Source organism: Artibeus jamaicensis, unplaced genomic scaffold (assembly GCF_021234435.1).
Source record: "Artibeus jamaicensis isolate MK-2021 breed Jamaican fruit bat unplaced genomic scaffold, CSHL_Jam_final contig_797, whole genome shotgun sequence".
Lineage (NCBI taxonomy): Eukaryota > Metazoa > Chordata > Mammalia > Chiroptera > Phyllostomidae > Artibeus > Artibeus jamaicensis.
This window is the reverse complement of record NW_026521977.1, coordinates 3410576-3435688: the sequence shown is the minus strand read 5'-3', so window position 1 is coordinate 3435688 and position 25113 is coordinate 3410576. Positions and strand designations below refer to the sequence as shown.

The window sequence follows — 25113 nt, the reverse complement described above, 5'->3', positions numbered from 1 at the left end:
GGCGGAGGGTGACTCGGAGGGGCCCGGCAGGACGCAGGCACGCACCCCCTTCCCCGTCCCCCTTACAACCCCGTTGGAAGAATTTTAGGAAGAGAAGGGGACGGGCTGGGAGGCCGGGATTAAGAGAAGAGGACGGCTCCCTGAACGACTGGATCTCGGACGCAGAGGAGGCAGGCCCGGGGCGGGAGGTCGCCGGCGCTGGTGGCCAATGGCTGCGGGCTGGGCGCGGCCTGCCCCGCGGGGCGGGGGCCGGGCGGGGCGCACTCGGGGCTCGGGTACCAGCGCCGCCGCATCCCCGCCGCGCTCCTGCACTCGCGGCCCGCCCACCGCGCCGCGCCGGCTCCCGCAGCCCCGCGGCGGCCTACCCGCGAGGCCCGGCAGGTCCAGCCGCAGCACAGCTCTGTCCAGTCCGGTGGGTGAGGGGCGGCGGCGGGGATGGGGTGGCTCTGCCTGATCCCGTTTGTGTGGGTGAGGGGCCGGACGCTGGACTGGGGTTCGAACAAGGGGGTAGTGTGTGGACTGCGCTCCGACCACCCAAATGGGGCCGAGGTGGGGTGGCGGCGCGAGCGGGGTAGGGGCACTGGAGCTGCGCTCTGACCTGGTCGAGGAGGAGGCAGGGCTCGAACCCGCTGAACCCAGGAGGTGGGGTGAGCTGAGGGCTATTAGCGTAGGGGACCGGGGTGCGGATACCCGAAGCAGAGGCCATCACTAGGGGCGGGTGCAGTGCTCGGCCCCTGCTTGAGGGTGGGGGTAGGGGTACGGAGGGGATCAGAGCGTGGGGGCGCGGGGCTGGTAGATCCTAGCAACGCCTAGATGGCGTTGCTTCTCGGGCCGAGGGAGCTGCGTCCTGGGGGCACTCGGTTTCTTCGCATCTGGTGGGTGCGGGGAAGAGAGGCGCCGGGGGCGGACCTGGACTCGGAGCGCCCGGGGAGGCCTGGGGGGGCGGCGAGGCTTGCGAGGGTGGTCCGCGCGCTCTGATCCGGTTCTGCAACACAGGCGGAGGCGGCGGCGGCGGGCGCAGAGCGGAGATGCAGCGGCCCGGGAGCGCCCTTCTGTGCCTGCTGCTGGCGGCCGCAGTCCCCACGGCCCCCGCGCCGGCTCCGACAGCGACTTCGGTTCCCGTCGAGCCCGGCCCGGCTCTCAGCTACCCGCTGGAGGAGGCCACCCTCAACGAGATGTTCCGCGAGGTAGAGGAGCTGATGGAGGACACGCAGCACAAACTGCGCAGCGCGGTGGAGGAGGTGGGTGCGCCACAGGGTTCTGGGAAGCACAAGGCTCGGGCTGGGGAAGACCAGGCAGCGGGAGGCAGCAGGGTTCCAGGCTAGTCAGGGTCCTAGGTTTCGCAAAGGGGCTGCGAAGGGCCCGCCGCAGTCGGACTGATCCGGAGGCAGCTCGGGATGACCCCACCTCCCGCCCTGTCTTCCTCCCTGCCAAAAGATCTGGGTGTGAGCCTGTCCACCGAGTAGCCTCCGGCTGGACCCACTCACAGGCGGCCAGTTCTGGGTCATCATCCGCAGACTGCCCACCACAACCCAGTTTTCTTCCCTTGTGCGGTCCCCCGTGCCCCTCCCCCCACCGCCACCACTTCGCGTTGTAAGCAGATGTGTCTAAGGCCCCTGGTATTCCAGTGTTGTGTTTTTGCAGAAGAGGCTAAGGAATCTCCAGGCATTACAAGTTCCAGCTTGTCCACTGGGCTTTGAGCTTGTGCAATCTTCCCAAGACACAGTTAAGTTGCCGTGTGGGGACCAAGAGCCCTGAGCTTTGCTGGTCATCTCTGTAGACTTTCCCCAAAGTCATGTGGGGCAGAGGAGAGAATTGGAATCCTGAGCCCAGCAGTGTGAAAGATCAGGAGGCGGTGGGTTGGGGGAGGAGGGGTAATATGAAAAGTAACCCCACCTCCACGCCAAGAATGCTTTGGAGTCAGTCCCAGGCCCAAGGTCCTCTTCTGCTACTCACAGGTGACATTGGACAAATCCCTTAACATTGTGTACCTCAGTTTTCTGTGTCAAATGCTATGATATGTGTGGGCACCTGGCATATAGCAGCTGATAGTATCAGATACCAGGTACGGAGGCAAAACTGCCTGGCTTCTTCCTTCTGTCACCTCCCAGGTCCTAACACTGCAGTTGGCATCCTCTGTGGTGGGTGTACAACTTTGCCAGGCCTGCCAGCCAGAAGGTGCAGCTGGCCCAGCTCTCCCAGCCCTGGTTCCTGGTTCCTGGTTCCCGGTGAAGAGCTCAGACTGTGTGCATAGTCACTGTCAGGCCCAGCTCTGGCTGCAGCCTCTCTTCGGAGAGAGGGAGTTAGAAGAGATTAGAAGTCCAGGCTGATGATGGGTCAGGTGCCTTCACATCCATTTGGGTAAAGTCCCCAGTGCTGGCTTAGGTCTCTCAGAAGTTGCTTTCTCCCCTCACCCCTGTACAGTTTGGGGATATAGCCCCCTCCTCCTGTAACAGCCAACCGGGAGTTTTCAGTGAGGCAATTACATGGGCAGCTGTACCTGAACATTCACTGCATGGGCCAGATTCCAAACCTATGGACTTTCTATTTCCTGTTAAAACACAAGAATCATGACATGGAGCAATGAAAGAGGGAGGGCAATCAGGCCCCCACTGTCCCTTAATTCTGCACTTTTGAATTAAATTGAGTTTGTGACCCCTCCGCTCTTCTCTGGATCCCAGAGTTTGCCCTCCCACAGGCAGATTCTCAGTGACCCTGACTAGGTCACTGCCTTGCTTTTATTCAGCGGGTGCTGGTCCATGCGACGTGGCCCTCGGATGGGAGCTCCTGGCGAGGGAGCAGCAGGGACCCTTCAGTATCTTTACTGATCAGAGCAGTTTGGGGCCCAGCAGGACCGTAATGGCAGGGTCCACGCTGCGGGAACTGTCCACATCGGCTGTGCCTGGGCCCCAGCTGTCCTCTCTCCAGATGTGGCTCTGCTCACCTTGGGAAGATGGGTGAAATGAAGTTGGCTGCCAGGGGAGACATTGGTTATTACTGCCACGCCACTCAGTGGCTGTTTCCCAAAGAGTGTCCTCGCTAGCAATGGGGACAGGTTGAGAGAGAGGCTGAACACCTGAGGGGCCGGAGAACGGGCCCTGGGGGACCAACCTTCCTTTATAGGATCCCAGCTGTGTCACTTGCTCGTGGTGGCATCCAGGCTCTGAAATGGAGGGAATGTCTACACTTCAGGTAAAAGAGAGAATTAAATGGAAGGGTGCGAGTAAAGCAAGTCATCTGACCATCTAAAATGGGGTTGAGTTCAACTGGTATAAGTCAGCCTCTAGTGAGGCTGTTTTAAGGATTAAGGAGATTATTTGTTATTGATAAATAATGGCTATTATCATCATATCAACAGTACTAGTATGTCATCATATTAACAGTACTAGGATGAATAATAACAAAGAACCACCAGTGTCCAATATATAATAGATTCTCAAGAGACTGTGGCTATTGCTATTAATTGTCTTTTTCAAGAGACTGCCAAAAGGCCCCTTAAATCTCATAAACACAGGACAGTTGCTATTTACTCTTGTCCCGGGTAAGAACCAAAAGTACTGGGCCAGATATATTAACTGTTTACATAGCTGCATCGTGAATCGGCTTTCAGGTGACTTCCCGACATTTCAGATATTTCAGCTGACTCCGCTGTGGATTTCTGTAGTGGGGGAGACAAAGGTAACTCCGCTCGTAGCATCGTTATCAGGCAGGTCTAATCTTCACATGGTTCCGTCCAGGCTGTCCCTGGTTTCTTCTCTTATTCTATAAATTGCTGGTAAATGTATTTGGAGGATAAAACCACTTCACCCCATCCCCCATGCACTCGTTGCCTTGTCTGTAACTGGTGTATTTTAGAATATTCCCAGGAAGGACCCCAATACCAAGCCCGGATTGATCTTTCAGTTTTTCCTACTGTACTTCTTTAACCAACTACAGATTCAACCAACCACAAATACCATTTTAAGTAACTTTCGCATTCCTCCTCTGTGAAACAAGTCCTATTGCTTATGTTTTTCGTGCTAGTGGCAATAATAGTTGTGGTTGAAATTTCCATTGTAAACTGTACTTTTAGCTCATGGTGCCATTAAAGAACTGTTAGCTCATCCTGTTGAAATAACCACTGGTTGAGAGGAGGGTTTATGGAAGAACTGTGCTCAGCCCAGAAGAAACTCTAGATTTGGTAACTTGTCAATTATTTGAAAGCCGAACCGGAAGATTCAGATTCCCGTGGGAATGTTAAAAAGACGAAGACATTCGCATCTCCTTCCGGATAATCGGTGCTGCGGCATCCTTGGTCTCCTACTCTTTTCCAGCTCTGCCTGAGCAGGCCAGGCTCTCTCTCACGAAAAAAAAACGAGGTCGCTTTCTTGCCTATCTTTGTCTCTATTCTTGAGTCCATTCCATTTCTCCTCCATTTGTTAGCAAACTCCTCAAGCATATACTAGATAGTCCGCTTTTTCCACTTCTACCCAAACATTCCCTGGCAAGCTGCCTTCTGAAACTGCTTTCTTAAAGGGCAGTACTGTGAAATTACTCTTAATAACTACTTATTACACCTTTGCTAGTCGGCAAATGCTGTACCAAGCACTTGGATTTTGTGATCTTAATTCTCACATCTGTTCAACAGAGTAGGATTATCCCCCATTTTCTAAAAAAGAAAGCTGAGGTTTAGGAGACATTCGTCATCTTGCCCAAAGCCACTCAGCTGCTTAGCGGCAGAGCCAGGACTCAGCCGCACCTTACCTGCCTCTAGAACCCTGGCACGTTCTACTGTGCTGTCCTCTGAAGACCCTGGTGGTGGGTGTGTTTGCCTAATCCTGTGACCAGCTCTCAGTGGCTTGGTCTGTCCTTCTAGACATAGTTGGAGCCTTTGCCACCTGGAAGTCCCCTCCTCAGCCATGACTTCCTCCCCCCAGACCTGGTTCTAGCCAGCCCTTGACGGTATTCTCTTCTTCCTCTGGCTGTATGGTTTCCCAACTAGTCTCCGGAACTTGCTGCAAGTCCCTAGTATGGCCTGGAGCAGAGGTTCTTACCTGGGAGCAGGTAGGAGGCAGGGAGAACCCCAGAATCATCTGAGAAGCTCATGGATATCTGTGGTCCCACCCCCAGAAGTTCTAACGTCGCAAGTCTGGTGAGGGATCCATATATACTCGTATGTATTGAAGGTTTGGGCCATGACTGCTGTGTCCTCCTGGCTGAGAACCAGGACAACAGCCTCTGCCTCAGAACTGCCCCTGGATCTGCCTCTTGAACATTTTCTGCTTCATCATCCACCACTTTACGCTGTGTCCAACATGGACCCTTTGTAGCAGCTCTCAGCACATACCGTTGCTGTCCGGGCTGCCACAGCTTTGCCATCTTTGGGTTCCTCTGTGTCCGAACCCTACCCATTTTTGAGACCAACCCAGTCATGCCTCCTCCTAGAAGCCTCTCTCCTCTCCTTTGAACCCCTTATTTGCCTTTAGAGACCATCATAATTATCCTCAGACTGGTTTGTGTGGGGCTCTCCTATCTCCCCAGTAAAAGCATAAGCCACTCGGGCAGAATCATGTACTGGGACGGCACATAGTTTGCAGACAGACTGACCTGCGTTCCAGTTTGAGCTTTGCCACTTACTAACAATCTGATGACCTAAGGCAGTTTCCTTCGCCTCTCTCAACCTCGCTTTCTTCATCTGCAAAATGAGGGAAATAGCAACTTCTTCATAGGATTGCTGTGAATATTCAAGGAGATGTGGTCGGCATCTGGTGCAATGGCTCACACACAGCTGACGTCCAAACACGGAGGCTACAGTGATGATGACGATGACGATGACAATGATGAAGCCAGTGATCCACTTTAAACATCTCCGCAGTCAACTCAGGGTCAAACACTGACCAAGTCTTCTTATGATTTTCCAGGCCTTTGTGCCTGTCAGGATTTCTCCACACTTAAGTTCAGTGTTTCTGAGACATGGAAATTCGTGTCCAGTATCCAACCCAGCTCAGTAAATCTGGTTGGAAGAGGAGGGAAAAGAAGGGCCTCGTGTAGCACATAAGGAGAGACAGGACAGTGATTTTTGAATAAAAGTGGTGGGGGGAGCATGTTTCTGAGGATTAGTTTTAAATAGGATCAGTTTTCATTAGTTTTAAATGAAAATAGCCCAGAGTGAAAGATAGCGGTGTGGGAAAATTGCCAACTACCAACTAGATCTTCTCTTTGTGTCTCTTATTTTTGATTCCTAGAGAGAGTAGCTGATTGGCTCGACTGTTTCATGATGTGGCCTCCCTTTGAGTCCAATCAGCTGTGAATGGGTCATTTGTCAGCTGCTCACTCATCAGGGCTGGGACAGGGTGATAAGTCTGGAAGGGAAAACCAGGTGAAGATGTGAGTCAACCAGCTCTCTCCAAACGGGTCATCTTGTCCCCAAGAGGTGGAGTGGGGGAGGAGGCACTGCGTGGCCCTCCTGCGGGGGGAGGGGCTGCCTCAGTTTGGGTCCTCTCCACCACCACCACCACCAGATCTTGCAACGAGAGTTTGGGAGCAAATTATTTATTTTAGAAGTGATCCCAGAAACACCAGGAAGAAGTGGACAAGTGACATGGAAGAGAAGAAAAGCAATAAAGACTGTGCTGATGAGAAGGTTACTGCTCTGGGCAGCTAGGCCTCGATGCCACCAGGGTCCTCGGAGAGAGATCCTCCGGCTGAGGGCGGAGGGAGCTGAGTTACTGACCCCATCACCCACCTTGCACTGGTTGAGCATTGTTCCTGGGTGTTAACTCCCTTGCACTGGGGGTCTGTGCACACTGAGCACACTTCGGCAGCTGGAGATTACCTGCAGAGAGGGACAGAGTTGGTTGTTGGCATGGAAAAGAATTGAATACAGGTGACCTCCAGATGGGGCCATGAGGAAATGGGCGGGGCACCCATGGCATTTGTGCAGGGGCCAAGAACTCAATGGGAAGAAGCTCATGTCCCAGCTCTGCCCTTTGCTGAGAGTCTCAGAAAGTTGTCTGGTCTCCCTGAGCCTCAGGTGCCCCATTTATAAAACACGCACCTCGTAGGGAGCTTGTGAGATTTGTGGCTGTGATGTAGGTAAAACATTTACTGCAATGCCTTTTCCTAGTGCGTACTCAATTAAAGGTACCTGTCATTATCATCAATAGTTGTGATTGCAAATAGGAAAAGGGAAGTAGTTCTTTTTTTCTTTTAAAAATTTTTGGGAGGGTGAAGGAAGGCAGGAAAAGGTAGGGGGGCTACATGGTCATGGAAGGAAACATGAGTTAAGGTGGCGAACACACAATGTGACATACAATACACATGATGTCTTATAGAATTCTCCTGAAACCCATATAATTTTATTGACTAATATAACCCCAATAGAGTCAATGAAAAGAGTAAAAAATATTTTCAGTTACAGTTTACATTCAGTATAATTTTGAATTAGTTTCAGGTGTACAGCATAGTAGGTAGACAATCATACACTTTACATAGTGGTCCCCCTGGTATTTCCACTACCCACCTGGTACCTACATAGTTACTACAATATTATTGATCGTATTTCCTATGCTGTACTTTACATCCCCATAGTTTTTTTTCCCCTAATGGACTCTGACTTGTGTAAAGAGAAAACAGTTTTGCTGATTTAATTTGTTGATTTAATAGATGGAGGCGGAAGAAGCCGCTGCTAAGACGTCAGAAGTGAACCTGGCAGACTTACCTCCCAGCTATCACAATGAGACCAACACGGAAACCAAGGTGGGAAATAACACCGTCCACGTGCACCGAGAAATTCACAAGGTAAGGGCAGGTGCGGCCAGCACTGCCTTCTTTCCACAGCACCCAGTCCCCTCGAGAACTAAGGTTTTGTTTACATATTTGATACACAAGCCAAAAACACAGATGAGGATGGTACAGCACAGATTACAGACTAGAGGGAGTGGAGGGACTGTTAAAGGGGAAAGACATGTATCAAAACCCTAAGTGGCTTTTGCATTTAAGCAACAAGTTTAACTCTAGGGTCCTGCCAGTCCAGTTGCAAAAGAATGTTCAGGGATTTTTCATTACCTGAAAAAAGGGAAAAAAACAAAAACAAAAACAAGGGCCTGCAGAGATATACTGTGCTTTCCTGGTGTTGAACTTGCAGAGTTTATCTTGTGGGTTTTTATCCTTGTTTCTGTGGAGTCAAAATAGAGTTCTGGAGTCCATGCTACTGTTTCCTTAGGAGGAGCTCACATGGGACCTACTCTGTCTTCAGAAGGAAAAGCCTCGGTTGCCACAAGATTAAGCATCTTGTTTTCTGGTTACCCATTTAAAATTCTGCAGCAGAGTTTTTCCAGCGTACCACCTGTCTTTTGGTCTAGTATCTTGCAAGAAAAGCAGGCAGTTTCATTCCAGATCCAACTTGAGGAGGAAAACACTGCAAATCTAGAGGCACATGGTTAGCGAACTCCTGCGGTGAGATGTCTCCAAGGAGACTGTGACAGGAAGGACTTTGAGAGCAAGCTCTGTGAGCCTGTGTTGGCTTGAGGAGTCTGCTGTGCAGACATTCAGGATCCCTGTGCCAGGGCGTGGAGTCGCCCTTTCGTTGTGGCCGTCAAGGAGCTTGACCTCTGATCTCATTTCAGCTCCTCTATGCGGGGCCACAACAGTGCTCACAAAAGAGCCTTACTTTCGTTCAAGTGTTCAGGTAATGAAACAATAGCACTGCTGCGCCATAGCACACCAAGGGGTCGATTTTCATGGGCCATTGCCTTGACTATAAAGTAGCTTCTGTGTATGGCTCTTCGCCTGCTGCATACTGATGGGCCCAGCTCCAGAGCGTGCCCCGCCCCCAGATGAACGAACGAATCAGCTGCTGAACAGAGCCTTTTAGCATTTCTCATCTAAAGACTGGGGAATGTTTCCAAAAGGGATTATTTTATTCTCGTCAAAACCAATATTAAGTCACCCTTTCTGACAATAATTAGTGAATAAGTTCAGCCGCTTTTTAAAGTTGCTCCTTGTAGGCATCAGAATATTTAAGTGTGAGTTTCCCCAGTAACTATTGTGATACTGAAAAATTAGGTAAAATGTCCTGACCCTCAGTGACCACACTTATGAAATAGGAATATCAGCAGCTGCATTACGGTATTGTGAAGGTCAAATGTCCTAAAGTATATGAGAGTTCAATGCCAACTGTAAAGTGCCATGGAACAGCAAGTTGCTTTTATTATTACAGCTGTTATTATAGTAAAGTTATGTTACCAGCACGGTGTAGTGGGCTCCATGGTGCCCTGTCCTGTGCAGTGAATGCTTCAGGACAGAGGACTCGGTGGTGGTAGAACATATGTGGAAACATTCTATAGATTCTTCTCATGTGGACACAAAAACCCAGGTCAGTGTAATAGGCTCTGAGATGTCCTACAGCCTGTATGCATACAACTGCAGAATTTCTTAAAAATACAACTTTGGTTGATTCTATTAAAATTGGGAATGCAGGGAGAAGACATTATGTCTTTGCTGGGGAGAGGAACTATTTAGATAAAAAATTTAAAGTATGTGGGTGAAGACATGATTCTTAACTCCTTAGAAATAGAACCTGATCCACCACCATAAATTAGGCTGAGTTTTCACTTTGTTCTGGCTGCAGGTTCCTGCGATACTGAGCTGGCAGGAACTTTAAAGGTCACCTAGAGATGAGGAAATTGTGAATCAGAGAGAGGAATGGCTTGTTCCTGTTACAGAGCAGATGGTTGTTGGCAGCGGAGCCAAGGCTCAAAGATCACAGATCTCCCAGCTCTTGGGTCAGCAATCCTTCCGTTTTTCATCATGAACCTAAACATTAGACGTGGCCTTGACAGGGGCCGGGACGGCCTGGGCTCCACGTCAGGACTGGAAGGCTCAGCTCTGAGGGGCCTGCTTCTGCAGAATCAGGGGCAGACGACAGACAGGCATAGTGGGCCAGGTCTCTCCTACTACTCAAGTACTTTTTTAAAACATACAAATTATTTGTACGTAAATATTTAGTACTTCTATTTTCTTACTACTCCTTGTCTTTTATTCATTTTCTGGCATTCAAACATGGACTTTCTTGTACTTCTCAACAGTTCCACACATAAGTCATCTTTTCCCCCTCACTTGACTGAAATCCTCTGGGGGGCAAGGTATGCATCATACTACTGGTTTTAAATCTCCAGGGTGCATCAGAATTGCCTGGGGAGCCTCTAACATTGAACTCACCCCAGCCCAGTCCTCAGGGGTTTTCTGTCATTGATATTGGGCAGGTTTTAGAGCTCCCCAGAGCTTTGATCTAGTTCTCACACGTGCCTATGCACTAGACTCATCTGGGGAGCTTCATGAATTAGCTATGCGTAGGTCCATCTCCTGGGGCTCTGGGTTAGTTGGTCTGAGTGCTTCCTTCATTGATCTGAGTGGGCCCGTCACTGATGGAACTGCCCCCTTTGTGGATCTGAAAGGCTCCTCCACTGATCTGAGTGATGCCTTCAGTCATGGGGGGGGGGGTGTTTTTTGATCTGTGTCCTTGACTGAGCTGAGTTTGAGTCACCTGAATCAGAAGTGGGGCAGCTAAAAGCTGCTCATGAAAGGTGTTCATTTAGACCCCCCCAGACCTGTAGCTGTAGAAAAGAAAGTTTACCTTGGGTTCCAAGTGAGGCGCCCTGAGAATGATAAAAACAGCCAGCCCTGAGCATTTGCGAGGTGACGGGCTCTGTGCGGAGTGCTTTACACAGACCACCTCATTGCTCCGAGTAGCAGCCCTGTGAGGTAGACTCTGTTACATCTATTATCACTGCTCGGAGGGGAAGCTGTTTGTCTGGGGGCTGCTGCTGGAACTCAGAAGGAGGGGGGAGCGGGCAGTCTGTCTGCTTGGCCGGATGCCCCTGCTTCAGAAAACAGGAAAAAAGAGTTGTCGGCTTTTCCCAGCATTCCTTCTATTTCACACTCACCATGCTTGTTCTGCTGCAGATCACCAACAACCAGACTGGACGAACGGTCTTTTCAGAGACGGTGATTACGTCTGTGGGAGATGAGGAAAGCAAAAGGAGCCACGTGAGTTGTCACCTCCCCTGCGCTCACACCCCAAGGCACACACGCCTCCCTGCCCCCTGCCAGGGGTGACCCAGGCTTCAGACCGTGGGCAGGAGGGAGCTGGCTCTCAGGCGCCTTTCCTGCCTCATTTCGGCCAAGAGTGTCTAATTCCTGACTAGGCCGGTGCAGTCTGGTCATGGGCTCTACTTTCATGGACTTTTCATCAGAAATAACAGAGAAAGTACATTCAGTTGTCATTTGCATGGCCTCGTCTCAGCCTTGAAAGGGGAACATGGAAGTACCAGGTACGTTGATTAGGGATCCTGGTTCCAAGACCTGGTGCATCCAGCTGTGGGACATCCTAGAGCCTCTGGCCTGGCCCGTGTGTGCCTTGTGTAAGTTCAGCCCTGAGCAGGCAGTTTGAGAGCAGGAAAACCGTAGGTGGAACCCAGTGGCCTGCAGGAGAAAGGGTGCCCTCTCACTGCAGGTTCCTGCTTGGCCCCCTTGTGATTACACCTGCTACTTAGGTGCCTTTTTTTTTCTTTAATAGAATTAGAGAGGCCTCAAGTTGGAAGGGGTGTTATTTCACAGCAGGAAGACCTGGGCACAGTGACCCAATTGGACTCTCTGGACTCTAGACTCCCAGGTCAAAGGTGATTCACCCGCAGTTGATCTTCTCAAAGAAGCAGCTGGCTTCAGATGCTCATGGGTGGCAAGGCCTGAACAAGGCGACTGCCTCGCCACATGGCCACAGTAAAAATGTGCCTCCTTTGTGGAGACCACGAGGACCAGCCTTTCTGTGCCCAGGTGCCTTTTGCAGATTTCCGAACTGTGAGTTCTTCCCTTCCAAGGATCAAGGATTTCCCCTTGCCTCATATGGCCTTATCTCCAGGAGAGAGCGAGTGCATTTGTAGCAGTCGGGGCTGGAGCCTTCTGGGCCTGTCCCCAGCGCAGTGCTCAGACACATCCTGCCAGCGGAGGGGTCCAGGCAGCTGTGTGTGATGCTAATGACCTGACATTGGTGGGGTGGGGGTAGGGCAGGCTGTGTGATGAAAGGAAAAGACCTTGAGCAGGGGAGGCTAGAAGCATGAGTTTGTTGCTTACAAGCTGGGTCACCTCAGCATTCCCATGTTCAAGCGGGGCAATGATTTTCTGTTTCCCCAACTCTGAAAGTACCAAAGCCTCTGAAACAAAGACAGGATTGACTAAGGTCAGGAGGGATGAGAAGCCAGCTTTCGAAGTTGGGAAGAGAGAGGGCAGCAAAACAAGAAACAGCCAGCTGTAGGCACTGTCATGTTGCCCAGAAGGAGAAGCTTTAGGGTATTCCAGTCTCGGTTTGGGGCCCCAGGAGGGCAGGGGCCCCTGAGCAGAAGCCATGGCCTAGAAAAGGCAAGGGAAACAGAGTTCACAGGGCTGTGAATTAAGGAGGAAAAAAACCACTGTCCTGAAGTTAAAAAAAAAATCCTGTGATTGTACGAGAAGGAGGTTTGCTCCAGGGAGCTTCCCGGAGCCCAGAGGGCAGCAGCGCCGGAGGTGAGCACTCCTGCACCTGCCAAGTACACACATGGCCTGCGGCATTCACATCCCTCCTTGCTCTCCCCTGTGCTCCATGGGGGAGATGGCTATTTTCCCCCTGTGATGGGGGAACCGAGGCTGTGGTCACGGTGAGCAGGTGAGAGACAGGATCGGAAAGATGCAAAGAGCGTGCCTGGGCCAGAGAGCCTGCGCGTGTGTGCTGCTGCCAGTGTCCGTGCTAGCTCTCCCGAGAGCGCTCAGCCTCCTGTGTCCCTGCTCAGCGGGGAGGCCCAGACTCTCCAAGCCTTTCTCTCTACACCATCTCCTATGTCCATTGTGTGATGCGGACGTATTGCAGCAGCTTTGTGCAGTGCACGATTGAACCCCTGTGTACATGGTCCTGAGAATGCAGGAGGCTGATGGGACGAGGGATCCCAGAAACCCAGAAGGTAGAGGCTCACCAAGTTTTTCTAGATTCCTGCTCGGGCACTTGGAGTATTAACTCACTGAGTTTCTCTGTGAGAATAAATTCCAATGTGATTGGTTAGAAGGGAGACCTCAGCATCTGATGCTTGGCTAGCTAGTTTGCAGAGAATGGGTCCGTAGAGAACAGATTGGAGACTTTTCAGGCCACCAGTGACATGGATGTCCTGTTCAGGAATGGTGATATGTGTACCCCACCCAGAGCCTCACTCATTGCCAGAGTGGCTTGCTAAAAGGCGGAGAAGCAAGATCTAGTTTCAGATGCCCACAGAATTCTTCCGTCTAACTGCTCTTCGGTTCCTGGGTCGCCACGGCCCTAACACAACTGAGCAGGGCTCACGCCTCACCTTCACAGAGACAGGAAGCTCCTCTCCCCGAGTAGGAAGCTGTAAAGACTAGATTGCTTTCAAAGGAGTGTGAAGGGTCGAATATTGTCACCGCTGTCCCATTCCAGAGTTTTATATTGTAATGCTTTTTACAGTTGGCTCTGAAATGCATTACACACTCAAGAACTTTCTCTTAAGGGGGAAAGGGAGGTTTGCCATTCAAAAGGACAAAAATTATATGCTGTTCCAATGTTCAGTGACTGTAAACAGGGGCCAAATTTTCAGGATTTAAAAGTCCCAGATGAATTCAATTAAAAATAATCACCCACGCACCCCCTATTTTCCTTTCTTCAAATGCTGGTGTGCGTATTAATATGTATGGTAACCCGAGGAGGCCCATGGGAAGTTACAGACAGTAATACTATATGCCTGTCTAGAAGACTTAGCACAGCATGTGCAAGGCGTGGGGCTGTTTTTACATTCAAATGCGACAGGGGAAAAGGACATTGCAGCTTGTTATTTCACCCGAGCGCGTCGGCGATGGCGATGTGGCCCGACGTCCTTCTGTGAGGCTTCCGAGCGGAGCACTCAGCCTGTCTCCCTTCACGGGCCAGTGGGTGGCTGACTAATGTGCAGGGCAAGGTGGGGAGGAAGGCGGTATGTTGGAAGCCAGAGAGCGGACACGCCACTATGCATCAGTGGGAAGCTTTTATTTATTTATAGCCCTGTGTCCCCAGATAGGAAGAATCCGGCCCAGTTAGCCAAGGCACCATTTTGGAGGGACATGTCTCCTCCAAACAGAGGAGCTCACAGCTCACAGCCACCAAGCTCAGCACGTCGTGCATTTGTTGTCTTTTCTGTTTTTACACTGGAATATGAGATGAAAACGTAGGCTCATTTATTTTCCCAGCTAAACATAACTTGTTTGAATCTATAGGTGCAACTCCATTACAACCAACTCCAAATCTTGGTCAAGACTTCTAGGCCCCAGGGAGACAAACTTCAGTACCAAAATCATGTAGATAGTAGCGATCTGAGTGACCCAGCGACTTTCTTGTCCCGGAGAGTAATCGGGGTGACGGTGCCTTTCTGACCTGACGCAGTGGTGGGCGTCAGGTGGGCGATGACAGTGGAATGCTCCACAGGTGTGAACCAAACATCTTCTCTGTCGTGAGGGTGCTTGCCTGTTATCTGTGCTGGAGATGGGGAGAAGCGGGAAGGTAAACGGCGGCTGGACTTCTCCAGGCTTGTTTGTTGGTTTCCCATTGAACAGCGAGCATCCTGTCACCTCGAAGCCCAGGGAGACCCAGCAGGAGTGTGGGAGGAGCCAGGGTGTTGAATGATAGCTTTCTCCCCCCACCTCCAGCTTACCCATTCATCACCGAGTAAACATAGGTGGGGTGCTGGCTTTGTTTGCTCTCTATGCCCTGATTTCTTTTTTAAAAGATATTTTATTTATTTATTTATTTTTGGAGAGAGGGGAAGGGAAGGAGAAAGAGTGGGAGAGAAACATCAATGTGTGGGTACCTCTCACATGTCCCTTACTGGGGACCTGGCCTGCAACCCAGGCATGTGCCCTGACTGGGAATTGAACCGGCGACCCTTTGCTTCACAGGCCGGTGCTCAATCCACTGAGCTACACCAGACAGTGCTACGCCATGATTTCTGATGCTGGAGTTGCAGAGGGCACTGTGATGATAAGTCACTGGAATCGTTATTTTAACAGAAATGCTCAGGGGGAAGGCATAGGCCTGTTAGAGAAACTCAGTCAGTTCCCAAAGGTCCCTGCCCCCTGAAGAGTCCTGCTGGGGCAAGAAGTGGGGCGCCCAGCCTGGAGGTCAAACTCTGACCTGACCCTTCCCAGCTCTGTTCTTTATGAGTCAGTGTCTTCATTTATCAAATGGGGCTAATAATCCCCAGTTCACAAAACCGAGTAAGCATCTAGGTAGGCAAGGTTTCTAAAAGCTCTTTGTGTGAGGCTCATTATTATTGGGAAGTAATTATAAGTGCGCTCTAATTGGTTTCTCCCCTGGTTCCCAGCAACCTACTGCCAAGAGAGTGAGTTTTCCCCCCGGAGGCAGAGGAAATGTTTAAGGACTCCACAGGCCTCTTTCCACTTACGTTCTGCAGGGCCCCGCCTCACCCTCTGAGCAGTGCACTTCCCCTGGGCTCTGTGTTCCTAGCCACAAGGTTGACTCACCTGCTGCCCTTGCAAGTCAGATCTGTCTGGTTTGGGCATTAGGGATACAGCCGGGAGCAAGGATGGGCCGTAATGAGTGACGAGAAGAGTAGGTGATGGCCAGGTGCTGCCAGGCTCCAAGACGGGCCTCGGGCTGGCAGGACATGCACTGGTCTTCTCTACAGAGAACAGCAGACTTGAGGTTCTAAGAGCGATGACCCCATCTTGTGTGAATGTACATTTCCACTGCCCCGTAACCAGAGATTTGGGTACCTCTGTGATTCCGGATTCACATTTTGAGTTGAATCTGTGATTTTTGGCCAAGGATAAGGCCCTCATGCCTTCATCCAATAAGGAAAATTACAGAGAAAATGACAGACCTCTGGATCATTCTGAGAAATGGATAAACAATCTCCAAGTCAATGAAGCTGATGCAGGCATTTCTTTGCGAGCTATAACGTGGCTGTGTTAAGTTATACTCTCCTCAACCTAGCTATCCGTCAAGAAGGAAGTCATTACATGTACATATTCCACGTCTAAAATTAAAATATTGTGAAGTTAATAAATGAGTTTAATATAGGTTTCATATAAGTTGGTATAAAATGATGTCTTCAACAGAATGTTAAGTGAAAAACAAGCCATTGCAGAGCAGTAGCTCTACTACACTAGGAATATATGTCTTAAATATGCAGTGTATTAAAAATCTCATTTTTAGGAAAAAAGTATATGCATTAAAAACTTTGGCAAAATATAAGCTAAATCACTAATCGTACATATCTGTAGAGGAATTGAAATTTGCAGAGATGTTTTTTAGAGTTCTATATTTTTAAATGTTTTAAAAAGAGCTTGTGAATTATTTCTAGTTTTGCTATAAACATCTGTTTACATTTTTAAATAATTTTGCAAGTATTTCTCTTGTGAAGACCCTGGAAATTTAATTGCTAAGTCAAAAAGGTACATATCTAAAATTTTGAGGAATACTGCTGAATTTCCCTTTGGAAAAGTTACAATAATTTTGCTCTTAGCAGAAATTTCTGAGACCATGTCTCACTAACCGTCACCTCCAGTGGCTGTTACAGTGGGTGATTATTTATATCTGTTTTGTTTGCTTCTATTTCTCTGATTACTGGTAGGGTCAAGGGGAATAGCCGTTTGAGAACTGTAAGCTGTAGCAAACATGGAATGCTCCATAGGTTTATCTCATCCCTCCCTCCCTTTTGCAGGGGGCAAGGGCAGTTTTGCATTCCAGGCTGTTCACAAGACCAGACCTCATCTGTCCCAGTGTGGGGCAGATTAGGAAGGTGTGGCTCTGCAGTGGCAACTGTCAGAGTGCTCAGTGTCCATGTGAGGTGGCTGCTGGGCTGTGAGTCACACCAGGGGGAGGTGATGGTGATGTGCAGCGTCCTGCCTTCACCCCTTTAAACACAAAAAGACAGGCACTTCCTCCTTCCTTCTTCTCTGACCTCCACCAACACCCCAAACACAGGCTTAGGGGCCTCCTGGTCGGAGGAGTCCTCCGTAGGGTGGCTGAGTTCCCAGGCAGGTGGATTCAAAGTGCAGCTCTATTGTTCATGAGCCTTGTGACTTTGATTACGTTTCCTAACTGCTCTAAGACCTTCTTCATATGTACAGTGGAGTTAGTAAAAGTACCTTCCATGTCATGTTGTCATGAGGGTAACATAAAGTAATCTGAGTAGAAAACACCACACGGTACCTGGAATGCCAGAGTGAGTGGTCAGTGTCGGCCATTTACTATTCGATTACCTTAAACCCTGGCTGTCAGAATCCCCAGTGTTGTTACTCAGTGCATTCATTTATCTGCCCTTACTGCATGTAGGGCAGATAAATGTAAAAGGTAGACCCTAACACCAGGGAGTACCCAGGCCAGCTGTGCACCAAACAAACAAACCCAGACCGTCCCGGCGTGGGTTCCTGTTCCCGAAGGCAGAGGCTGTGCAGGGCATGGCAGGAGTATCGTGTGGCCGCCAGATCAGGCAGTCCTGGAAGACTTGCTAGGAAGTGGTCCTTCATGGTCTCCAGTGTTTCCGCTAATTTTAGAAGCAGATGCATTAATTGCCCCTTTGTTCCAGACTTTATTTTCAAAGACGTTTCTACAGTAAGCAGCCTTGGAGACAGAGGCAGCTGTCCCTCCTTGGCAGAGGGCAGCTTTGCTTGCAGCCCATTATAAACAGTTTGGGTTTGCCAAGCTCGACATTCCTCAGCTGGGGGGCACCCCAGTGCAGGCACAGCAGCTGCCTGGGCCCCTCCATGGTGTCACGTGGGCACTGGGGCAGGGCAGCTGTTGACAACACGAAGCTCCTGCTCCTTCTAAGTGCTGTCAGCGGTAAAGTCCTTTGTCGCTGGCCCAGGAGTCTCGTGTCTTCTGCTGGCATCCATGGAAGGCTCACTTGTCACCTTGCAAGTAAATTCTCAGACCCTTTGCACTTTCTGGCGGGCTTCCTGGAAGAGGTGGCAGTTAAGCTGTATTTTGAATGATGTCTAGGAATTCTCTATTGTGGAGGGGAAAGGGCATTCCTTGCATATGGCTTCTTTGTTCAAAGTTAGGGCAGCATGTGGAAATAAGACCATGTTTGAGGAACAGTGTGTAGTTTAGAATTCCAGAGCTGGGAGTATGTTTGAGGAAGCAGCAGATGAGGCTGAGTAGAGGCAGGAACTAGAGCAGGAAGGGCTTTGAGAGCCCAGCCAAGGAGTTAGAAATACATGCCGAGTTAGAAACACATCCTGCGTCTGAAATGCTTTAACGTGCCCTATACTGTACGCACAGAAGCCTGAGGCTCTGCACAGTCCCCAGAGGAAAGAGCCAGGAGGATGTGGTTTGGATGGCAGATATGTTGATGAAGACAGAGTTTTGCTTAATCTTGCTGGAGCCTGAGGCCTGAGTCCCGTATGCCCTTCAAAAAGCCTGGCTTTGGGACTTGGAATTTGGAAACTTTTAGTTCGAGGAGAAACACTATGCTTTTATGTGGTGCCAGTAGGCAGGCCAGATAAGGAACAGGGATTGAACTTGAACTCTCATTAGGCTGAGGGCTGCAGAACAAGCCAGTGTCTGTGGTGTCTGAGTAGCCTGGGGCTGGAGAGGTCCCCTGGGGCGGGTCTGTGGCTGCCCATGGCCCTTGGAGCCTGGGGGCCGGCCAGGCTGGACAGTGTTCCTCAAGGGGCTTTCGCGACTGGCTGGAAGATGTGTGGTCCTGCCCTTCATTGATCTTTGCCATCATTCTGAAAAACTCACAAAGCTTGTGAGTCCATTTCGTTTTATTTTTAAAATAATGTCAAGAACCACAGTGTTCCCTTGCCCGGTCACTATGACTGTGAAAGTGACCGAATTAACCACCTTCTCTCCAAAGCTATCTATGTCTCGTGTCCAGGTAAATCCTGGTAATAGTGCAGGCTAACCCATCAGTGATGTGATTAAGTGCTCAGCATAATTAATGATCATAATGACCAATAATAGATGTTGATGAAAATAAGAATTGCCATTTATGGGGCTCTTGCTCTGTGCCAGGCCCCCTGCTTGGGGTCTGACCAGCTTCCCCTCACACAATCCGAGTGAAAACTGTGCAAGGCAGATGCGCCCTTGACCCCATTTCATAGATAGAGAGACAGAGGCTCCGGGAAGTTACACCATAGAGCTGGGTGGCAGCACCAGCGCTACGAGGGAAAAATAAGTCACTTAGGTCTCAGCGATTCCCAAACTTCCAAACACATGTTCTTAGTGGGACATTTCTAAAAGTTGTGACCAAATATGTATATCGTGAAATTCACCGCCCCAACCGTGTTTAAGCGTGTGGTTCGGTAGTAAGTGTCTCCACCTCATTGCGTGACCAACCTGTTTTCACCTGCAGAACCGAAACGCCGCACTTACTAAACAGTGACTCTCCACTGCCCCGCTCCCCCACCCCTCACCCCCGGCGACAGCCTCTACTTTCTGTCTCTGTGAACACGACTGCTGCAGGTTCCGCACATGGTACACCAGTTGTCTTTCTGTGGCCGGTTTCACGTAGCACAGTGGCCTTGAGGTTCACCCGTGCTGCAGCATGTGCCAGAGTTTGCTTCCTTTGTCAAGCTGAACAGTATTCCAGTGTGTGTGTGTGTGTGTGTGTGTGCGCACGACGTTTTGTTCCCAAGCCTCCACCGATGGACACTCGGGGTGTTTCCCCCTCTCAGCTATTGTGAATGACCTTGCACTGAACCTGGGTCTGGATATGTCTTTGAGTCCCTGATTTCAATTCTTTTAGGTACATACCCAGAAATGGAATCGATGGATCATATCCAAGTTTTAATTTTTTTAGAAGTGCCCACACTGGTTTTCATAGTGGCAGCACCACGCACATTCCCCCCAGTGCGGCACGAGGTGGGACATTTTTTACCTCTCGTCTCTGTGACTGTAGGAACTAGGCAACTCACAAACCCAGATCTGAGCTGAAGGGCTGCACAAAAATCCCTGGGCTCCACTGCCGTAGCTCAAGGCAGTGCCTTCCGGCACCATCCCAGGGGTTGCCTCTGCAGGGGGACAGCCACGGTCTCAGGGGTGCCCCAGCCTCTGGCCAACATGCTGGAAACTGCCCTGAGCTCAGGCTCTGGCTGCATCTGGGAGATTCATATCTAGGAACCAAAGATGTGATTTTTTTTCTGACCATTAGGAATCTGTGCCCCTCTCCACTCCCTTCTTTATGAGATTCCCCCACTGTGGTCTCCTGGGAGATTCCACATGCTTTGGGGGCCTTCCACTTCCCTATGAGGGCTCTGCAGACTCCTGGGGGCTCAGGTGGGGGCTCAGGCCTCCAGGGAAAGGGCTTTGTGCTGGTGATGGTGGTGGTTTTTAAATTCCTACCAGTGGCAGGGAGGGTTTCCTGGGACAAGGGCCAGAGGGCAGTGCCAGCAGAGGCCTTGGTCATTCCCTCTCCACCTCCAGGGTCAAAGTCAGGGTCAGTGGAAGGGAACTAGTTCAGGATAGGAGTTCAGGATGCAGAGAGACATGTTTACTGCTCTCAGGGAGTTTGCAGTCTTGCCCCTAATCCGATGAGCTGAGCTCACCTTCTAAATCAGGTGGGAGCGTGTGCTCCGGTCCCATCCCAGGCAGACTGCCGGCTGGTGAAGTGATGGATGGGGGCTGAGTCATGGACATTTTTGCCCGGATCTCATCGCTCTGTCTAGACCTGCTGTCAGTTCCATTTTTCACCTCTACCTCCTGGAAGAGAAAGAACAAACAAGACATCAGGGTATGCTTTAGGGAGTGCGGGGCAGTGGGGTTTGGAGTTCGAAGTGCCACAAGCTGGACTCTGCTCTGAGGGCGGCTTCCCTGACTCTGGGCGCTGGTTCCTTCTCTGTGTGAGGAGGATTTAGTGACTGCCCCATGGCAAGTGTTTTGGAAATCAATGACAATGTATGGAAAGTATCTGGCACTTAGTAGATGCTCAATAAATGTAAATCCTTGCTGGCCCTAATTTCCTGGACCTTCAAGGGCAGGAAGCAGTAATAGATTTATTTTTTATAAGGTTGCTTTTACTTGAAACATAGTACCTAAGTTTCTCCAGTGGTGGTGGCTAAGGTGCTAGACCACACATGCAGAGGTTATGTGTTAAGACAGGCCTCCATCCAAAGATAAAGTACAGCAGTAATTCACTGAGTCACAGAATTATAAGTGGCAGGATTCACAAGGTTCTTCGAGCTCCTGTAGACCAGGGATAAAAACACGTGACACCCACACTCCTACCCACCCACCTCCATGCCTATGGCAGACATTGCTCATCAGTTGTCGGTCTTCCCTGGTGAGCCCAGACAGAGCCTTAGAACTTGAGAGAATGCAGTACCTAAAGCAGGTAATCAATGGGAAGAGCACTATATTTGAAATCTGCTTCTCACCCCTGCTTTACCCCAAACCTCACATTTTCACAAATGAGACAACAGAAGTGGGAAGGTGCAGCACTTTCTCCAAATCACGCAGCTCTCGGAGGTGGGGCTTCACGTCTAGTTCATTTCAGTCTTTAATACGCTGTGGACCTGGAGTTTCCTGTTCGGGAAGCAGGGTCTAGGTGCCACCGTCTTAGGGACAGCTCGTAAGATGATTAGTAACAGGGAAGACGTTTTGCCCAGGGCTGAGGAAGACGGCGAAGATCTACAGAGAAGGGCCTCCCGAAGCCCAGGGAGCCAAACCAGAAGTTCACAGAGTGGTGGCCGGGAGAAGTGCCCGGAGGACTGAGCCCCGGCAAAGCAGGGCCATTGTCACACTGGCCTCTGTGTTGACATGGGTAGGCACTCAGTAGTTGAACAACAAATTTGTGAATGAAAACTGCGTGACCAAGGAGTGAATTGGGGAATACAGACAGAAGCACAAATCCTTGGAGATTCAGCCGAGAGCTGCAAGTAGGAGGATGAGTTTTATTTCTTTGAAAAATGATTTTGCTGTGTTTTTCTCTCATCCATTCATTCACTCATTCATCTACATTGGCAGTTTTCAACCTTTTTCATCTCATGGCACACATGAAGTAATTACTAAAATTCTGTGGCTGATGTGACAAAAAAGTAGGTATAATTTTGATTGATTTACAAATACAGTAATAACAGTAATTACCTACCCTTTTTGCTCCAAAGTGACTTTTAAAAAATCAGGTTTCTATATACAGGGTCCAGCAGAAGTAATACCTGCATGAGTGTTGGTAGGGTAATAATATGGGTGTAATAATATATAGTTTTGATTTGAACATTTCACCTAAAATGTCATATGATATGTTTGAGTGTGATATCGTTATGTTACATAATTACATGCTTATTATTTTTTAAAATTTTATAATAAAAAGGGATGTTATTTGTGCTGGACCCTGTACATGTACACATGTGAAATGCATACACACGCACACATGTGTATATATGTGCATATGTGCACTCTCCACGTGTGTTTATATACGTGTGCGTGCATGTACATGTATGCACACATGAATTTCAGGTACCGATAATGAACCAATCAGATGCAACCTTATTATGCAGCATGACTAATAATATGCAGCTCTGTATACGACCTATGTATTAGTGGTTCCGGACAGGGCATTCACACCAGGTGACGATTGATGTGTTTCTGTGGTCATTTTTTGTTCGACAGTTTAAGGGAAAATACGTCAGTGACCCTGAATAAATAGTCAAGTTTGCATGTTTTAAAAATCCTTATAGTACAGCGGTCAAAAATCGCGGATCTTCATTACCAAACACCTGCCGTGTGCTCCGCCGTATGCCGGTGTTGTGTCACATGTTTTCTAAGCCTTGTCATACTGAGAAGGAAAAGGACGAGGACCCTGGAGTTTAGAGAAGTTCAAGTCATGGTAGATGTCGAGGAGAAGAACGGGAACATGAACCCAGATACAAATTTTGGCCTTTTCAATAGAAAGGTGTTTCCAATAGAAGAAGTCATGGAAGTTTAGAGCCATAACAGTAGGTAGTTTTGCAGAGGCTGTCGCGAACCTTCCACCACCTGCTTATGTTCCTGTTATTTACATCACATTGTTGAACACCCACCTCCCCCAAACGCCCCAGATGAAAAACCGAGAACCACAGGGATCACTGCCTCTAGGGGAGGCGGAGCTTGAAGGTCACTGGGACGGGGTAGCAGAGGAGGGTGGTGAGGACACTGTGGAATCTGTCACCCACTTTTGCTCTCCCCAGTGATTGGGAGCCAGACCTGCTGCCACTCAACAGGGACATTCTAAACCACTGAGTATTTTAAGTGGGTGGCATGTGCTCCTCTCTGAAGAAGTTGGGCGCTGACACATTCAGTGATGTGATGTGGCAAATACAGCCACAGGGAAACAGCCTGAATTTCCCGTAGTCTCATATAATTCAGGGCCCCAAAGGGGGAGCAGGTATGAAAGGCAGGAAGAGCCCATTGCCTCATGAGTGGTGGTCAGGGTGCAACACATTTTGGCTGGACCATGGAGAAGGACCTGCACTCCAGGCCAGCGAGACCCCAGTGGCTCAAAGTGGGCAGAGGCAGCAGGCCTCGGGCTCAGCCCACATGCACAGGTGGCCACCCAGCACCCTTCTGCTTTTACTGAGCTTCCGGGGCCCTGTTTTTCCTGTCTGCAGGGACCTCCTTCCCCAGAGAGAACACACGCACTGCAGCAGAAAGGCCAAACCGGAGGCCAGTGGTCACTCCTGGTAACTTATGGTGGAGCAGCTCCCCTCCCGCTGACAGTGTTGCTACGATTCACAGTAAGGAAGGAGAACTAATGTTCACTGAGCATCTTCTAGGTACCAGGTGCTGTGTGACCACTTCATATAAGCTCGTTTCCTTAACTCTTACCTAACCACCAACGCAGGGGGTATGCCCCAGCTTTAACTAAAAGGAAGCATAGAGTGACCTGCCAAGGTCACACAGCTGGAAAGTGTCAGAGTTGGGATTTAGGAATAAGTCCCTCTGACTCCGAAGTCCAGACTCCTGCTCTGTAACACTATATACCAAAGGGTCGGACGGGAAAGTTGCCAACAGTCACCAAGTGTCTGGCACATGCCGTGGTATGTGGATACACTGAGCACCCTTAATCGTCCTGGCAGCATCATCGGTTGGGTCACTCATTCCTATTTTACAGGTGAGGAAACCGCGGCCCAGGGATAGTACCATATTTTGCTGTGTATAATGAGCACTTTTTGGCCCACATTTTTGAGGGAGGGGTTAGGTTGTGCATTATGCATGAGTAGCACCTGAAATATTTTGTGTCTGCTCTTGTGTTTTGTAACATTACTTGTTACATAAAATTTCTTGTACCATAATATGTTCAAAATTAAGTGCTAAAATTCCTTTATAACACACCAAAAAAAGTATCTAGAAATTGCATTAAACAATTAAAGTGAAAATTTTTTTTTTTCCCTGAAAGTTTGGGCCAAAAATATGGGTGCGCATTATACACGGCAAAATACGACCAATGACTTCCCCGGGCCAGGCCAGCAGGAAGAGCTGAGGAAGGAAGCAAACTTGGGGAGCTGACCGTGGGGTCCCTTCTGTAGCCCGTGGCTGTGTCTCGGCTTGGGGAGCCGGAGCAGACTGGGTGGTGTGGGTGCCGGTACCTCCCCGGGCAGCACTGGGGCGGCTCTGGGCATCTGGGGTGTCTGGGGCACCCAGACCACCTTCCCTCCGCCACCGCATGCCGCTGAAGTTTACGGTGCGCCCCGTCATCCCACGGAAGTGAAGCGAGTAAGACGTGGCTCCTTGGGAGCAAAATGAGGCCAAAGCACATTTTTCCAGGCCTGAGACTCATGAAGGCTTTTGTCATGCTCATGAACATAAATGGTTCAGCTTGAAAGGTTTAACAATTCCACAGGCCCCTTTTCAGTCCTCACTGTGGTGGAACTCTGTGGGCAGTGCTGGGGGGAGAAAGAATCAATAGTAAGGGCAGGAAGGAGGCGAGGCCCGGGGTGGAATGCAGCCTGGTTCCCCCACCCACTGGCCTGGCAGGGGGCTGGGAAGGTGACTTTTTTCTGCAAAGGAAAAAACAACTTTGTGTTTGTTTTGTGTTGATTTAAACTTTCTTAACTTTTTTTTTTTTTTAAGAAAGCTGAAGGAATTCTTTGAGCTGTAGTTTGAAAAGAGGGCGATAG

The 25113-nt window shown here is 49.7% G+C and overlaps 1 protein-coding gene across 1 annotated transcript in view; it reads left to right on the top strand.

The window, feature by feature from the left end:
* The first annotated feature begins 281 nt into the window (after window positions 1-281).
* The window catches only part of DKK3 (dickkopf WNT signaling pathway inhibitor 3), a 42738-nt gene continuing 17906 nt past the window's right edge, over window positions 282-25113 (top strand). Inside the window, exons 1-4 of the mRNA XM_037133862.2 lie at window positions 282-412; window positions 997-1241; window positions 7645-7779; window positions 10945-11028. Of these exons, the coding sequence (XP_036989757.2) occupies window positions 1029-1241; window positions 7645-7779; window positions 10945-11028 (432 nt within the window). The 5' untranslated portion in view covers window positions 282-412; window positions 997-1028. The remainder of the gene's footprint in view (window positions 413-996; window positions 1242-7644; window positions 7780-10944; window positions 11029-25113) is intronic.